This window comes from Mesoplodon bidens (genome assembly GCF_964165515.1).
Source record: "Mesoplodon bidens genome assembly, contig: HAP1_SCAFFOLD_277, whole genome shotgun sequence".
Taxonomy (NCBI): domain Eukaryota; kingdom Metazoa; phylum Chordata; class Mammalia; order Artiodactyla; family Ziphiidae; genus Mesoplodon; species Mesoplodon bidens.
Genome location: NW_027671840.1, coordinates 207,519 through 226,119, shown reverse-complemented (window position 1 = coordinate 226,119; position 18,601 = coordinate 207,519). Strand labels below are relative to the sequence as shown.

General features: G+C 42.6%; 1 protein-coding gene across 2 annotated transcripts; it reads right to left on the bottom strand.

Annotated features, from left to right (window-relative positions):
• Positions 1–203: 203 nt before the first annotated feature.
• Positions 204–17,224, bottom strand: LOC308610955 (zinc finger protein 226-like). Of its 2 annotated transcripts, XM_081259922.1 has the most exons (5): positions 11,352–17,224; positions 10,826–10,876; positions 8,684–8,729; positions 6,675–6,801; positions 204–3,403 (listed from the first exon to the last, which is right to left on the bottom strand). In XM_081259922.1, the coding sequence occupies exons 1-5, from the start codon at positions 11,384–11,386 to the stop codon at positions 3,210–3,212; spliced, it is 453 nt and encodes a 150-aa protein (XP_081116048.1). In that variant the 5' UTR covers positions 11,387–17,224; the 3' UTR covers positions 204–3,209. The 2 variants fall into 2 exon arrangements, with proteins under 2 accessions (XP_081116048.1, XP_081116049.1); XM_081259923.1 differs by lacking the exon at positions 204–3,403 and having other exon boundaries at positions 6,403–6,801; positions 11,352–14,385.
• Positions 17,225–18,601: the final 1,377 nt, after the last annotated feature.

The following is an 18,601-nucleotide window of genomic DNA, read 5'->3' as shown; positions in this document are numbered from 1 at the left end:
AACATTGACATGCTACTCACCTTTTCTACTTGAATTTCCTAATTATAAGGTCCTATTCTGTGATTTCTATATCAAAGGGACGCACATTCTATGTTTTGATATGTACTCAGCAACTTCACTTTGAAAATCAATTTTTCAATCCACCGCTAGGAAAAAGTGTGCAAGTCAGTCATTGAATAAATATGTTTGATGAAATTACCAAATTTCAACAAATAATTTTTTTCTTTTTATCTCAGGCCAGAGAGGAGTAAGGAGATAGAGAACTTGACAAAAGTAATCTACTTCACACAGCCTCTTTTCTCTACTTAAGAAGTCCTGATGAAAGTAATGCTAAAACCCTTGGGAGACAATCACATCAAAACCTAGACGGAAATGTGGTGAGTAAGAAACCAACGATCAGTTCATTTACTAAGAAATGTTTGTCCTCTGTCACTGTCATTAGGAACTCTTTCTGACACTTAAACCTCTGCCTTGACGTTCTTGAAAAAAGGGTCAACAGTATGCTTTCTGTATTGCAAGATGAACAATCCATTTTCAGTAAGTCTATACTGTCACAAAAGATAACCAAATTTGTACTGTATAAGGTTCACAGAATATTAGATAGACAAAGTCCAAGATAAGATCCAACTTGAAGCGAGGCTGGGGGGAGACAAATGGAGCTCATCATAACAGGACGATGCCACATTAATATTACAAATTGCAATACTGAGTGGTTTTCTAACACTTCAAATTTTTGTCTCCCTGAATTACTTTTAAGGCCAGATTTAGGTTAACTCCTCTGAATACAAATTTTTATGAAATTTTGGAGGGGATTGCAACATAATTTTCAAAAAGTTTTTCCTCGTTCATTAACTGAACAAATATCGAGCACCTACAAAGTAGCTGACAATGTTCAGACTGTAGATTCAGAACAAATGTCGCTGCATTCGTGGAATTTACGTTGTAATGGGCATAAATTTTGGCATGTTCATCATACTTTTGTACAAGGCCTGCTAAAACTCACACTAAGGCTTCTCCCCTAATATTTAATAGAGGTCAAAGTTCAAACTTACTACACCATTTACCAGAGTTCTCTGCCGTGTGGCCTCCTGGCTACTGGGACATGTTGAGCTATGGCTGAAACACCGACTTTAATGAAACAAATGATTTTTTTTTCTTCTGAACTTGATGACTGGAAGAATTCACATGACACCTGAGTTGTTTCTGTCTCTGTTTTCATCATTTTATGGAACTTTTTTCGTGTGTGGGCTCTCTGATGGTCTTACCACTCCTATCACTTTTATAGGATTTATCAGCAGCATGGATTCTGTGATGAACTGTCAGATTGGAGCGCCAACTGAAGCTCTTCCCACAGGTCTCACACGTGTAAGGCTTCTCCCCCGTGTGCACTCTTTGATGGGACTGTAGCTGTGAAGGCCGACTGAAGACCTTACTGCATCTGTCACATCTGTACGGCTTCTCTCCAGTGTGGACGCTCTGATGAAGCTGAAGACTTGAGGCCTGAATGAAGTGCTTCCCACACTCCCCACACTTACATGGTTTCTCTCCTGTGTGGACCCCCTGATGCATGTCGAGGTTCAGGCTCCGCTTGAAGCCCTTCCCACACTCCTCACATTTGTATGGCTTTTCTCCAGTGTGGACTTTTTGATGGGCTTGAAGGTGTGAACTCCGACCAAAGCTCTTCCCACACTCTTCACAGTTGAATGGTTTTTCTCTGCTGTGGACTCTCTCATGGGCCAGAAGATTTGAGGCCTGCCTGAAGACTTTCCCACACTCCTCACAATTATACGGTTTCTCTCCGGTGTGGATTCTGCAATGAATTTTAAGATCTGCTCTACGACTGAATCCCTTCCCACACTCTTCACATTTGTATGGTTTCTCACCGGTATGGATCAGCTGGTGGATCTGAAGTCGTGAACTCTGATTGAAGCCCTGCCCACACTCCTCACACTTGTAAGGTTTCTCTACACTGTGGGCCTTCTGATGGATTTGAAGATATGAACTCTGACTGAAGCCCTTCCCACATACCTCACATTTATAGGGCTTCTCCCCTGGGTGGACAACCAGATGAACTTGATAATGGGAGTTCCTCCTGAAGCTCTTCCCACACTCATTACATTTGTATGGTTTCTCTCCTGTATGGACTCTTTGATGTGCCTGAAGGTTTGAACTCAGAGTAAAGCCTTTACCACACACATTACATATGTATGATTTCTCTCCAGTGTGGACTCCCTGACGGGCCTCAAGACTTGAAGGCCGACTAAAGCCTTTCCCACATTCCTCACATTTGTAGGGCTTTTCTCCTGTGTGGACCCTCTGATGAATGTATAGATTTGAGCTACAAATGAAGCCCTTCCCACACTCCTCACATTTGTATGGTTTCTCTCCCGTATGGACTCTCTGATGGGACTGAAGGTGTGAATTCCGACTGAAGCTCTTATCACATGTGTCACATTTGAATGGTTTCTCCCCAGTGTGGACTCTCTGATGGTCCTGAAGGTGAGAGGCCTGACTGAAGGCCCTCCCACACTCCTCACAATTATAAGGTTTCTCTCCCGTGTGGACTTTACAATGAATAGTAAGTGCTGACCTACGACTGAAGCCTTTCCCACATTCCCCACATTTGAATGGTTTCTCTACAGTGTGGACTTTCTGAGGAGTCTGCAGCTGTGAGCTCTGACTGAACTCCTTGCCACACTCATCACACTCACTGTGTTTTCCTCCCACGTGAACTCTCTGATGAATATGAAGAACCGAGCTGTAACGGAAGCCTTTTCCACACTCACTGCACATGAGACTTCTCTTTTGAGTGTAATTGCTGGTGAAGATCAAAGGTGGAGAGATCGGTGAAGGTTTCTTTACATTCATCACACTGGTAAGGATTTTGTCCTGTGTGAATCATAGTATTCTGATCCAGTGTTGAAACCCTCGTGCTATCTTTTCTATAATCGCTGTAGCCGTAAGATTTTTGACCCTTGTGTACTCCATGAGCATCAAGGTGATGTGAAATCCAACTGATGGTGTCAACATCCTCTTTACACTGACACAGTTTATTTTTCATGGAAATTTGCTGGTGTCTATTCTGATAATTCTGGGACTCAGCCAATGAAGTTTTCCTCCAAGAATCCTGGGCTCTCAAAGTTGCAAACCTTGGATTTCCAGTACTACTGGGATCACCTGCTTTATCATTTAATATACGGTTCTCATCTTCAGAAATTTGAATAGAGTCCTGCCCCAATCTGACAGGGGGAATCACCTTGTTTGTGGAACTGACAACTATTTATCATGGAGTCTTGGCATCTGGTTAAGTCATTTGCAATTTGTTGCCAGATTTGCCAGCAGGAAAGCTCTTCACGTGATCCTCTGTCTTGAACGGCCCTCAACTCACTTTGATTGTTTTCTTCTATATGGACAGAGAATTCAGAGATGTGGACACGTGAAAGCTTTGTTCAAAGATTCAAGATTTTACACTTAAGACACAGTATGAGACTTTAATGAACCTCAGGATGGTTCAGCTGATCTTTCGCACGACAAATGAAGTTCTCTGGTTTATATACTAACAGAAACCAAGAGATGGTCTGTTAAACTCCCAAATACTTAGCATTAATGAAACCCATTTAAAACCAAATGACTACTCTGACATACTATTTAAATCATCTTTCAAAAATTACATGTCATTCCTACCATAACACAGTATCAATAAAGACAAGCATTTTGCTGTGCTCACAGCTTTAACAGTGCCTAGCAGTTAGTCAGGGCTCAAGAAATGCATGCACAGGTGAACTCAGTTTGATTTCTAGGATTCTCTACAATTCTGAATCCCAGGTTAAGTTTGAACCAAGTCAGAGAAGCGAAACAGCTTTTACACGTCAGGTATCAGATACAGGAAAAGGACTGGAAAGTACAGTTTTGCTTAAGTTGAAAGGCTGCACCCGAGGCGGCAGCACACCAAGGGGGTTAGTGCTGAGGAGGATATGAAAGGTGCTAAAAACCGGGACTTCCCCGGTGGCACAGTGGTTAATGATCTGCCTGCCAGTGCAGGGGACACAGGTTCGAGCCCCGGTCCGGAAAGATCCCACATGCCGCAGAGCAACTAAGCCCGTGAGCCACAACTACTGAGCCCACGTGCCACAACTACTGAAGCCCGCGTTCCTAGAGACCGTGCTCTGAAACAAGAGAAGCCACTGCAATGAGAAGCCTGCGCACCACAACGAAGAGCTGCTCCCACTCACCACAACTAGAGAAAAGCCCATATGCAGCAACGAAGACCCAATGCAACCAAAAATTAATTAATTTTAAAAAAGGGTCTAAGAATCAGTGGGGTTAAAAAAAAGCATAAAGACCTATGCACTGGATCCTTCTGAGGCATTTGTGCTGCCTAATATGTTCCTCCACTCCCCCTGCCAATCAGGAGTCAAAATTTAGAGGCTAGGGAAGAATGCTGTCTCTTTAAAAACAGCATGGAAAATTTTTGGACACAGATACATTGGTCTTTAACAAGAATGAGTTCCAAAGTGAAGAATGGGGTTTATGAGTGAGCTGGGAATAACTTCCATAGCCTGTGATAAGTATTGAGAAGAAACAGACTAGAAACTATTAAAGAATGATCAAAGCACCCAAGGTGACATTATCTAAAATGCCTTCTACAAGATACATACAAATGCACACACACACACACAAAATGTTTGTAGAGCTAACAAAGATCGATTTCTTATTAGTGAGGTGGGCTTTGGAGGAGGCAAATGGGACGCAGCGGGGCAAATCTTTTAAGGGAAAGGCTAACTCACCAGCTGCCTGTTTTCTGAGACCTGTTCTCCCCTGGTATAAGGGATAAGGAAACAGAAATTTCTTTCCTTCTATGGGAGGGTTACCTAAGAAGTAGACATAAGAATCCTCATTCAAAACAGTATTTCCTCCCCAAATGAATTTGCTCTGCTACTAAGAGCTCAAGGAAAGTCACAGGGAAAGCATTTTACTCAGTTTGGTTATAATTACAGGTTCTATACATATTTTTTGTGCAAGTTGATGAGGGCCAACTTGTACAGAAAGGCAAACACACACATACACACATCATGGGCACCTGAGAAGTTAGAATTAGGCTAGGAATTCATTTGAAGACAAAAAAACATTTAGCAATATCCCTTATTCACTCGGATTTGTTCACCGCCTACTAGCTATTTTCATGGAAGGCTAATTTCTCTATCCATTAACTCATTCGTTTATTCAAGAAATATTTAAGAGTTCCTGTCATGTACCAAGACTATGCTAAGCACTGAGGCTAGTGAGCAATAAACATATAACAGACCAAATTCCTCCTGCACTCCTGGATTACCCTCCAGTGGAAGAAAGAGAGGCGAGAAACAGGTGAACAAAATGTACATGAGTGAAACGCTTAGAGACAAAACAAGGCAGGGCAGAGAGAGTAAGAAAGAGAGGACTGTATTTCCCATAGGGTGGTCAGAGGACAGCCACCTCCTCATCTTTAAGGTGACTGACTGAAAGAAGTAGAGGCCTAAAAGATTACAGGTGAAAGAGCATTCCAGGCAGAGAGAAGGACAAGGAAAAGGCTCTGTGGCAGAAGCATCCTTTGCAGGTCTGGAAAAGATAGGGTAAGAGGGAGGAGAGGTGGTGTATTCAGGGAGGTGGTGGAGAACGAACAGCAGCCCACAGAAGGCTCTAGAAGCCACTTTAAGTGGTTTTTATTCTAAGTAAAAGAAGCCACAAGAGAATTTTGAAACAAGAACATAACCTGACTTAAAGTTACAAAAGATCACTTTGCCACCTAAAGAACAAACTGTGGGAGGAGAAGGGTGGCAACAGGTGACCAGTACAAAGACTATGCAATAATCCTGGAAAGAGATTTCCAACTGGGACCAGGTGATGGACAGCACAGGGCTGGTGAGAAGCAAAACAGATAGACAGCTAACCACAGGAACTCACGACTGCTTGGTTCTCACCTAAATTTCTATCTGCGTTGCTGAATTCATCAACCAAAGCCTCTCTTCTCTTTCTATATGTTTTGTATCTCGTTTGAAGAATGAGAACATGCAAAGTCACAAGTTAACATGAACGGGCTAGAGCGAAAGTTTACTAGAAATTTGAGTTCCAACTGCATATTCAAGGTATTGAAAGCTGTGTTTTTCAAACTTTGTATCACGACCCACTGAAGAAACAGCATTTATTTCACAACCTAGATACACAGGTAGAAAAGTATACATTACTAAAACGAAGCTTGAATGACCTATATCTAACCAATGTCTCTTTTCATGAAATCTGTTCCCACTGGCTCTCACACCACTCATGCCATCGCCCAGAGTTTCTGCTGCAATGTGTTGTACTCTTCCTAAGAAACTCTGATATTTTCTATACTATTTTATTTCATTAAAAAATCACACGTAGGGCTCAATAAATTGGCTTTATGATCCACTAATGGCAGGGAGGGAAATCTGAAAAAGAATACACAAGGTACAGCAAGATACTGTCGATTTACAGTTCTTTTACAGAATAATTGAAAAGGACCTGAAACACACTGTTTGGAAAGACCAGAGGCATCCTCTCGTGTCCCACAGGAATTGCAAAAGTCTGGTCCCCAAACTCAGGGAACCACCTCAAGAGGCCCAAAGCCTTGAAACACCAAGGTCACAAAGACACTCGCAGAGAAAGGCTGTCCTCACCCACTGAGACCAGGTTCCGGAAGTTTTCCACCATCACATCCTGGTACAGCTTCCTCTGGGCCGAGTCCAGCAGCCCCAGCTCCTCCTCTGTGAAGGCCACGGCCACGTCCTTGAAGGTCACCGCCTCCTACGACAAACACCACCACCTCAATCTTATACCCAGTGGCCAGTGGAAGAGGGGCAGCCCTGAGGAGACGAGGAGGATGGGAAGTTGCTCCGGCTCCTGTGAGGTGTGCAGACTTCCCAGCACCCCCTCCTTCCATCCTGCCAATGCCACACACTGACTTTCCTCAGCCTCACCGGACGTGCAGCTATGAAAGAGAAAGCTTTGTGTATTTACCTGGGGCTCTCAGACAACTCATAAGTAAACTCCCTAGAATTCTAACCCCTGGATCCTGAACTAAAAAGCTTTCACTGTTTAATTATTATTGCCAAGTGCCCCAGAAACAGTTACCAATTCAGTCCTGGCAGTATTTGATGGCACCTGCTTTCTCATTGAGGTGGGAACCAGCTGAGAAGGAGTGTTATCTGTGGAAACTAACCAAAAGGCCATGCCAGGTCTCTGAATGAAAACTCTCTCTTTCCCCGTTTCTGTCTTTCGCTTGAATGCAATACTCTGACTCCAGACCCTTGGTTTTCTGGGTGAGTCTGAGTTGGTTCCTCCTTTTTTCACAACCCCTATTCTTTATATTTAAAACAAAGATGAAACCAAGCACCTCTTTATACAATTGTTCTGAGCTGTCTATGCAGTGACAAGTGCTTTAAGTACCACTGGACTTTTTAAACTAAGGTCATGTATTACTCTGATTAGAAAAAAATAGAAGATGGAAAAAGAAACAAACCAGTAAATAAAATACACAAAGGGTCTGACTCAAGCATGGGGAAGACTGAATCTAACTCTGGTCGTGAGAAAACTTCTAACCATACATTATTTTTTCTGCGTGAAGCAGCAGTTTGATCCTGCTGTGCTCTGCCGTATTTGGATATTCTACCAAAAAACATCCAAGGCACCACATGGAAAACATACCTCTTAAATTCTGAATACCTAAACCTACTATGTTAAGGGCAAAAAGGGGCAATATTCTTCAGAACAGATATTTTGAGAACAAGGTTAAATCAGGAACACTGTCACTGTAGTGCTCCGAAAACAGGAGAAGTCTTTCAACTCAATGTCTGTGAATAAAGAATAGTTTAAAAAATAGGTGCAGGGCTTCCCTGGTGGCGCAGTGGTCGAGAGTCCGCCTGCCGATGCAGGGGACACGGGTTCGTGCCCCGGTCCGGGAAGATCCCACATGCCGCAGAGCAGCTGGGCCCGTGAGCCGTGGCCGCTGAGCCTGCGCCTCCGGAGCCTGTGCCCCGCAACGGGAGAGGCCACAACAGTGAGAGGCCCGCATACCGGGGAAAAAAAAAAAAAATAGGTGCCTAAGTTTGCAGGAACATGATAAAGCAATTAAAAGTGAATGTTAGCTAGTATTAAATGAAAAAAACAATTTAAAACTGTATCTATGTTATAAATACAAATACACATCCATGAATACATATGATGAAGAGATTACAGAAATATAAAAGCAGCTAATTTGTAAGCAGGTAAGCAGTAGACTGGAAGATGTCCTTCATTTCCCTTAATTTTTCTTTTACTTGTAAAATAAAAAAATGATGAAATAAAACAAAAATTAAAACCGAAACCAATTAAATTTAACAGGAATTTTAAAAAAAGCACACATGGCACACTCAGGTCCTCATATGCTTAGACTCTCCTTGAAAGAGAAAACCCATATGGAACTATACCCAATATTTCGTAATAACCTATAAGGGAAAAGAATCTGAAAATATATGTATATATATGTATAACTGAATCACTTTCCTGTACACCTGAAATTAATACATTGTAAATCAACTATACTCCAATCAAAAAAAAAAAAGAAAAAGAAAAAAGAAGAGGAAAACCTGTGTCCAACCTGAGTACAAAAATGGCGTTTTTAACAGCAAGAAAGGCAAGCTCTACTCACCTGGAATGTGCTCATTTTCTCTCTCCTTCTGGGGCAGTGCAGAGTCCTAGCAAGACAGACAGGGAAAGAAGAAGTCAAACTGGAAACTGGTTTAAAGAAAAAGAAGTCACTAACCCACGTGGTGCTCATTGTGAATTACCAAGGCTCCCAGTCCTCGGGGTGGCTACAGCTGATTATGCTTGATGAGCAGAGCCCCACGCAGATACCAGATGCCCCCGTGAACCCCCTCAGTGGCTGTGTGAGGAATGACCTGCCCATTCATACACAGTGGCCCCCTCACAGTGTGCCTGCAGCTTCCACAGGGGTCATTCTTATTCTGGGTATGGTGTAAACAGAGACCATGTAAGTCAGAGTAGGTTTTGGAGTCAATAGGCATGGGCTCTGATCAGGCTACGCCATTCACTAGCAGTGTCACCCTGGGCAAATTATGCACATCCCTTCGCCTCAGTTCTGTCCTCTGCCAGTAGGGGAGAACACGGGCATCCACCTCGTGAGATCGTCATAAGGTAGGAAGCTCTGAGAACACCACTGTCAGGGTTTCTTATTTCTTAGCAACTGCGGTAAAGCAGATGATATTTTAGTTAGAAATTATCCTTAGAGATGTGATTTCTACCAACAGAAGACTGTCAGACATGTGGAGGTCATATGTTGTTGCCCTGTTATGTGAGAGTCTTTAGACTTCTGAAAATCTCTGCTTGTCTTCCTAAAGATTTTGTGACTGCAACAATAATATTTAAATTGACACGGACAACTTTTTACAAAAGGTATAAAAATACGTTAAGTTTCTTTTTAAACAGGAAGTACCCTTTTGACAATTATGCACAGAGGTAAAGAGAACTAATAAAAGCCAGGATTCTGCAACAACAATAAAAAATAGTTTGACAGTCCATACCTAATTCAAATGAAAAAAGACAGGAATCTGAATTGTAATTATATCATCATAAATATAGGAAAGTTTAAGAAATAAATGGGAGACTTCCCTGGTGGTGCAGTGGATAAGACTCCACATTCCCAATGCAGGGGGCCCGGGTTCGATCTAGTACAAAAGATGGCAATGATTCCACTCCCCAAAGCTTGGGAGAGAGACATCTTCACAACTTCTAACGACCTCCATTTTGACTCTACACTTGCTAGCTGTCTTCTGCTCAATTCAGGATTCTGAAAGGGGCCCTGACAGTTGACAATAATTAGTGGGGGAATAAAATCATTGGACTAAGTAGGGCTTTGGTGAATCCAGCTCAGTTTTATCTGTGACATCCAGCAGGGTCAATTTCCTCGGCCTCAGTTTCCAGAAAAGACCCTCTCTTGAGCTTCTCGAATTTTCACGTGCATGTGAATTACTGCGGGATCTTGTTGGAATGCAGCCTCCTGGGCCCCCTACGCAGAAATTATAAATCAGAAGGTCTCGAATGGGGCTCAAGGCTGGGCATTTCTATCCAAGTGATGCCAATGCCGCTGGTTTGTGGACCACAATTTGAGTAGCACTGCAGTGTAACATCAGTCCCACAAAAAACAGCCTCCACTACACAGAAACATACACAAAGAGTAACCAGACAAAAAGGCACTAAAACATTAACAACTGCTATCTTTACATCCTAAAGTTATAGATAATTAAAATTTTTCTTTATGTATATATCTGCATTTTTCCATAACGATTATGCTGCTTCTATGATATACATATTATTTGAAATAAAATAAATGACCCAGTTGAGAAAACTATCTTAAAAACTCATAAAATAGCCTAAACCTTGCTCTCAAGGTCCCCACAATTAAGTCCCAACCTACTTTCATGATATGATTCTAGCCAGTACCCTATGCTCAAAGAGAATATACCAAAGGGATTAGCAAACTCAGCTGCTGGACTCAAACTGCCTGGGTCCCAACCCCAGCTCTGCCTCCTACCATCGGGGTGAGGATGGGCCAACAGGGTTGTGTTCCCTGCCCCCAGCTCCTCAGCCTTAAAGTAGAGAAAACAGCAGTACCAATTCACAGAGCCACTGCCTGATGGAAATGTGGTCATGTGCATAAAGCTTTTAGAATGGAAATTAGTGACCAAGGCTCAGTTATCATCGTTACCCATGTCCCATACGTTCTACAATTTATAGGAATATCTTAAGTAGAAGAATGCCAAGTCCTACTCACGTGGGGCTCTGTTGCCTCTTCCTCCGTGCAGTGCTTTTTGAGAAGCCAGGGCTGGGGAAGGAAAGGAGACTGTGAAATACCAGGGCTGTTGTTTCCATCCCCACTAATTCATACCGCACCCCCTTCCGCCCCCGTACCAGCTAGAAGTCCTCTCCTTCCAAAACAGGCCAGGAGTCCAGGACAATTCAGCTTCCTGGGCTCACAGAATCCCGCTGCGAAATGGGTGCCTCCCGAATTAGCGTAGTATTAATACCAACAACGTATCAGGCAGTTGTAGACCTTTTACTTGTGCTATCTCGTTTCTTCTCACAACACTATGTTAACAAGGCATTCCTTTTTCCCCCCTTTTACCGAACAGCAACGGAGGCACAGAGGAGTTAAGCAACTCACCCAGTGTGACGCCGTATGAAGCGGTAGGGCTAGCTCATAGGTGGGGGACGGGGTCAGGTTAGGGGTGAAGAAAACCGGGGAGACCCTCAAACCCCAGGAGGCACGACCTGAGCCCACCCCATCCCGGGTACGTTACCAAACGCAAAGAAGCTCCGCCCGCGGGACGTACATCACCACTCCAGGCCCTCAAACCTCCGCTTTTAGCCGCCCCTCCTCTTTCTCCCCAAATGAAAGGTCTGCAAACGTTGGCCCCAGGCGCATGTCGGGGAAGCTTGAATGGGTCGTGAAGAGCGGACCTGAAACACCGCCATCACGCAAAACATGGCTGCTACGTGTCCTCCTGGGGCGGAAGTGCCTGCGACTAACCCGGAACTCCTGGACCACATTTCCCAGAATTCCGCGGGCAAACCTTTACAGCGAGGCGTTACTGTAGCTGCAGTATATGGGACTACACGAGTTTACGAGCTCTGGACTACATGTCCCAGAATGCAAGGGTGGGTGCGGGGGTGTCTACCGGCACCAGCTCTGGACTACATGTTTTCACTCTGGTTTTCACTTTCCGGAATCCCTGAGAAGGTCTCGGGCAGTCTTGCCGTTCTACTGTGTAGGCTTCAGAAGAGTGTAGATTCTGTTCATTGAAAGGCGTACAAACTCAGTAGAATTTTGGACGTCTTCAAGAGGCTAAGCGACATAAAAGCATTACCAGCCACGAAGGCTTCCTGGTAAACCCCAAAGAGTTTCACCATTGGAATAAGGGGAGAAGGAAACTGGGCTTTCTTTGGCAGGGACTGAAGCCAAACGCCAAAACACCTCATTCCCTGAGATTGTGTAAAGGTGAACGTGTTTTGTTAGCATCTTACAACCCGTGCAGAAGCAAGGGAAAATCCTTTCTAGAGACAGACATCAACATCCTAGGTCTCAAGTTATTTCTGTAATTATAAAATCTGTGACATTGCTATTTGACCAAGTGAACTTTAAGGGGAAGGAAAAAGCATTACTTGACATACGGAGGGACACTTCACAGTCATAAAAGTTTCCAATTATCAGAAACTAATAACTTCAGCTGATACTTTATAAAGCAAAAATTGACAGAACCATGAAGAGAAACATTCAAATTCATAATTGGATCTGGAGATTTGAACACATACATAGAGGGAAATGTTGAACCTTAAAAGCATATATTAAAGTAGAAAGGGGGGCTTCCCTGGTGGCGCAGTGGTTGAGAGTCCGCCTGCCGATGCAGGGGACACGGGTTCGTGCCCTGGTCCGGGAAGATCCCACATGCCGCAGAGCGGCTGGGCCCGTGAGCCATGGCCGCTGAGCCTGCGCGTCCGGAGCCTGTGCTCCGCAACGGGAGAGGCCACAACAGTGAGAGGCCCGCGTACAGCAAGGAAAACAAAAACAAAAAAAAAAACAAAACAAAAAAAAAACAAAGTAGAAAGGAAGTTGAAAATTGATTCAGAAAACATCCATTTCAGGAAGTTAATAAATGAATAATAAAACTGAAGAAGGCAGATGGAAAAATATAAGATCAGATTAATGAAATACAAAATAAAGTAGATCCCACACACACCCACAAAACAGAAATTAAAGAAAAAAACAAAACAAACAAAAAAAGATCATCCATAGTATAAACAAAGATTTTTTCAAAAATTTGTTCCAAATTCTTTCAGGAAAATATCCTCCAAGAACTATTCCTGACTTAAGCCAACATAGCACACAGGATTTCTTTCCACTACAAGTAAAGTGAAATCTTGGATATAGCATGATGAAATACGGTAACATGATTAAGTTTTATTTATTCACCTCCTGTTCCCTGTGGCACCCTCCACTCCCTTCTCTACCCCGTAAGCTACCATTCTAATTTGTTTGATGTGTTTTCTTTTGGGTGTGTTCTTGTGCACAATGTGCACTTGTGTATATTTTCGATTCATATAAATAATATTGTGTCATAAAATTCATTCTGGTGTTTATTTCCTTCATTCAGGAGTATATTTTTAAGATTCACCCATCCGGGCTTCCCTGGTGGCACAGTGGTTGAGAGTCTGCCTGCCGATGCAGGGGACGCGGGTTCATGCCCCAGTCTGGGAAAATCCCACATGCCGTGGAGCGGCTGGGCCCGTGAGCCATGGCTGCTGAGCCTGCACGTCCGGAGCCTGTGCTCCGCAGCGGGAGAGGCCACAACAGTGAGAGGCCCACGTACCGCAGAAAAACAAACAAACAAAAAAAAACATTCACCCATCTATCTAATTTGTTTCATAGAGTTCCATTTTCTGCACCCACATTTTACCTGTACTCTTCCAACTGCCATGCCAATGACAATAAAGTAAACATCTTCTTACATTTGTTTATAGACGTATCTGAGAATTTCTTTGGAATACATACCCGAGTGAAATTATTTCATAGCAAATGTGTATACTTTAATAATATAGCCAGATTGACTTCCTGAAGGGCTACACCAGTCCAGATTACCAAAGAGTTGCACGTCAGGTTTTTGTGCAACCACTTACCTTCATTTGGACGACTCATCACCGTTTTGCTAGTGTATTAAGTGTATAGTAGTATCTTGTTTTAGTTAAATTTCTCTGATTTCTAATAAGTTTGATCTTTTATTCAAATGCTTGGTAGCTTCATCTATAAATGTCTACTTAAAACTTTTGCCCCATTTTCTAATGTGGATGCTATCTTTTTCTTCCTCATTTCTATTACATATTCTGATTATTAATACCTTTTCAGTTTTACCAATTACAAGTATCCTTTCCTAATTGGGCACGTGTTTCTAAAATTTTTCTATTGTGTTCTTCATGGAATAGAAATCTTTAATTATAAGATAATAAACCAATAATTTCTTAATATCTGTGCTTCTGAAACTCCTCAGGTGAAAAAATATATTTCTACCTTTTAAAAATTAACTTTCTAGACTTATCTTTCACATGTAGGTCCTTTAAATATTTTGGAGTCTATTTATGTACATTTTATTACATGGGATCCACTTTTATTTTTCTCCAAGAGAAATTCTTAAAAATAGTGATATTCATGGCTTGAAGATTCAATATTACAAAGATATCAGTAATCCTCAAAATGATCTATAGGCTCAGTCAAACCCCAATAAAAACACCAGCATTTTTTCCCCTTGGAAATTGATGAGATGTTTACAAATATTATGTGGGAAAGCAAAGAGCTACAAGAAGGGCTGGGGGCTTCCCTGGTGGCGCAGTGGTTGAGAATCTGCCTGCTAATGCAGGGGACACGGGTTTGAGCCCTGGTCTGGGAAGATCCCACATGCCACGGAGCAACTAGGCCCGTGAGCCACGTAGTGAGCCTGCGCGTCTGGAGCCTGTGCTCCCCAACAAGAGGCCGTGATAGTGAGGCCCACGCACCACGATGAAGAGTGGCCCCCGCTTGCCACAACTAAAGAAAGCCCTCGCACAGAAACGAAGACCCAACACAGCAAAAATAAATACATAAACTCCTACCCCCAACATCTAAAAAAACATAAAAATAAAAAATAAAAGAAGAGCTGGGACAATCTGAAAGAAGAATGAAAAGAAAGATATTAGTCACATTAAATCTTACTATAAATCTACAATATAAGATAGTCTGGTGTTCGCTCAAGGATAGACAAGATAATAGACATCAAAATCCATGTTGAAACAGACATTATAACAACGTGTAAAAAGAAAACACTGCAGGGAGTTCCCTGGTGGTCTAGTGGTAAGGATTTGGCGCTTTCACTGTGGTGACCCTGGTTCAATCCCTGGTCAGGGAACTGAGATCCTGCAAGCCACGCAGCACGGCCAAAAGAAAAAAGAAAGAAAAGAAAACACTGCAGCAGAGAGGGGAAAGAACTCTTGTTAATACAGTTGATCCTTGAACTAGGGTTCAAGGGGGTTAGGGGTGCCAACCCTCTGCTAAGCTGAAAATCCAAGTATAACTTATAGCCAGTCCTCTGTACGTACATGGTTTCTCCATAATCGGCAATTCTGCATCTGAGGATTGAACCAACCTTGGATCGTGAAGTAGTGCAGTATTTACTATTAAAAAAAATCCTCGTATAAGTGCACTTGTGTAGTTTAAACCCATGTTGTCCAAGGGTCAACTATTGGTTCTCAGTCAGCTGGATATCCATATGGGAAAAATATTAATCATTACTGCATAGGATATAAAAATATAAATTGCAGAAGATCTGCAGACTTAAATTTGAAAAGTAAACAATGATGCTTTAGGAAAGAAACGTAAGATAACAGCCTTTTTGCCTTGGAGTAGGAAGAATTTCTTAAGACCAAAAAAGTCACCAACTGTGAAAGAAAAAATTGAAAAATTGGACTATTTTAAAGTTAAGAAACACTGTAAACCCAAACGCAGCACTCTTGGGCCAAAAGTGAGAGATATTTTAAAAACATCTATGGAATAAAAGACTCAGATGCATCCCTCATGCCCATGCATTCTTCAAGGGTCAACTGTATCTACCAAAGTTGAACATATACCCTAGAACCCTTTGGCTCCACCCATAGAAATATCCCTCAAACAAGTGCACAAGGCACATTCTAGATTGCTCACATCACCACTAACTGTGATAGCCAAGAATGGGGAAGTACCCAATACCCACCAATAATGGGATTAATAAATAGATTTTGATATGTTTACACACTGCAATAATATCCACCAATGAAAATGAATCAAAGGTATCCACTCCCAACAATATGGATAAATGTCATGGATATACTGTGGAGCAAATGAAGCCAACACAAAATAGCACCTGTTACACGACTCCATTTATATCAAGTACAAAATAGGCTAAGTGAATCTACACCATTACAAATTAGTGGCTACCATATGGAAAGGAAGGTTACTAGAAAGAGCCAAAAAGGGATGCTTCTAGGGCTTGGGGTTTGTCCTGGTCCTCCAAGAACTAGACGGCAAAGTGCTGAGAAAGACTTTAATGAACAAATCTTTCATTAGGGAAAACATCGGAGAGGAAATGGCAGGGAGCTCTGGAAGGCTGGCGGAGCTATCAGCTCATAGTGCAAGTCTGACCCTGAGTGAAGATTTGGAAGAAAGATTTGGTAGATCATCCGAGACTGCCTTGTCATCCACGTAAACTCCTTCAAGGCTGTCAGAGTCCTTGAAAAAAGGTCACTGGACAGAGGAATCCTGGTCTCCAAGAAATGGCCTGCCTTAGGATCCCTGCTGTGCTGACTAGGAGCAATCAGGGGCAAGGCCGGCCTCCAGGCAAACCTGGTGATGGGTTTAAGAGCAGCAGCTGGGACCTTTGGCCAGTTATGCTCCCTGTGGTCATAACTGTGAAACAGGAGACTCTCAACGTGGATGCTTCCTTGCGATAAGATCTGGTTCTTTATTTCTGTCAGTAATAGTACTGAAGCAACGTTGCGTCCTTCTCAGTATAGCATACCCCAGAGATCTAAAACGTTCGTTTGTTCTGTTATTGATCATGTTCATCTCTTGGCTAAGGTAGTGTTCACCAAATTTATACCTACTGTATTTCTTGTTGTGATTAATACTTTGTGGAGAGATACTTTGGGTTTTGTAGCATCCTGCTCCTTGTAAACTTTCAACCAGTAGTTTTATAATTCATTGATTACTCTTGCCAGAACCTATCATTACTATGATGGTTGTAAATAAGGATTTTTTTTTTTTTTTTTTTTTTTTTTTTTGCAGTATGTGGGCCTCTCACTGTTGTGGCCTCTCCCATTGCGGAGCACAGGCTCCGGACGCGCAGGCTCAACGGCCATGGCTCACGGGCCCAGCTGCTCCGCAGCATGTGGGATCTTCCCAGACTGGGGCACGAACCCGTGTCCCCTGCATCGGCAGGCGGACTCTCAACCACTGCGCCACCAGGGAAGCCCGTAAATAAGGATTTTTACATTACATCATTCCTTCTATATATTTATGGTTTGGCATTCTATTATGAGAGCCCTTCCTTCCCTCCCTTCCTCTTTTTTTATTCATATTCTGTATGATAATTGTTTATTTTATGGCCAAATTGCTCAGATTTACCCCGTGTGAGTCTCTTCAAGCTGGATCTTTTTACACATCCCGCCACTCTTTCCTACTTTCTGGCACAGTAAATTTTCTCCAGGATCATTCTACACTTTCCTTGCTCCAGCCCTGAAATAGAAACGTGGATATACATGCTTATATACATCACATACACATGTGTGTGTTTGTATATCCTCACACTTCCATATCTACTTCTGTAAATACCTAGCATGTGCACTCACTCCCTCTCTCTCTCTACAGATGGGTGGACGGATGGATGGATGGATAGACAGATCTGTATAAATAACTTATGGTCAGACTTCCATATCCGTGGTTCCTCTGTATCTGCAATTCTGCAACCATGGGTTCAACCAACCACAGATCATGTAGTACTGTAGTAATTACTATTAAAAAAAACCCTGCATATAAGTGGACCTGCCCAGTTCAAAACCATATTGTTCAAGGGTCAACTGTAACTTGCTAAATAAAGCCCTTTAACCAACTATATTAAAAATACCACCATTGGTCTGCGTATGGAACGCCATCCAAACCTGCTTTGTCCTTACTGGTTCCACATCCAGAGGGTCCTCTGCTATTATGCTCAGTTCTCTCCCCTTGTGCATCTTTTCAACAAGAGCAACTTTTTTTTTTTACACCTCCACAATGTAGGTATATCCACTTTTGTTTCTAGCTCCAGGATTTTCCCTCTCCCTATTATGGATCTGTAGTTAAAGCACAGCATAAATAATAAAGCTTCAATTGTTGAAACTCATGAATTTTTCTGTGTATGCAAAATAATCTGAGAACTGTTTTGTTTTTGAAATTGGCTTCCGGAGTTCCTACCATAATTTTGATCTTATATGCCTTATGACAATATAGAACAATCATATAAGGTCTTAACTTGCTATTGCAGAGACTGCGCTCAACCTAGGTCCACAGAATGCTCTGATGTCATCATTGAGGTCACAGAATTCCACTGTGCGCCTGGCAACCTTGCAAACATAACAGCCCTGGTGAGCACTAGGCAGTACTGCTGGTTCACTAAGTGGTACAAGTTTTTCAGCCATTTAGGAGACTTGACTATTTTTATTTGTATTGAATCATTTCAACGGATTGCCCAAGAGCCAACAAGGGCCAACCTGTAGGGAAGAGGAGGAGTTGGACATCTCTTGAGGCATCTTCTAAGGGAGACTTCTAGTTGGTACCATGAAACGGCGACAAAAGAGGAAACATCTGGAAAATGAAGCTCCTAAGATCTTCACATTTGGGGCAGTTTTCATTTCAGCTGTGCTTCAAATTGCTGGCTGGAGACGGCCTGTTGGAAGGTGGCTGAAAGCAAGTAGCAATCCTTCGGGCAGCCTGGCCCTTCTCGACTGTCAGACATCT

What these genes read in the sequence shown, in the direction of transcription:
- LOC308610955 (XM_081259922.1), bottom strand. Translation starts at nt 11,386, where the DNA reads ATGTACGTCCCGCGGGCGGAGCTTCTTTGCGTTTG. An exon ending in GCGGAGCTTCTTTGCGTTTG is followed by an intron (nt 10,877 to 11,351) that starts GTAACGTACCCG and finishes TTCCTTCCCCAG; the next exon opens with CCCTGGCTTCTCAAAAAGCA. An exon ending in CCGGAACCTGGTCTCAGTGG is followed by an intron (nt 3,404 to 6,674) that starts GTGAGGACAGCC and finishes CTGTCCATATAG; the next exon opens with AAGAAAACAATCAAAGTGAG.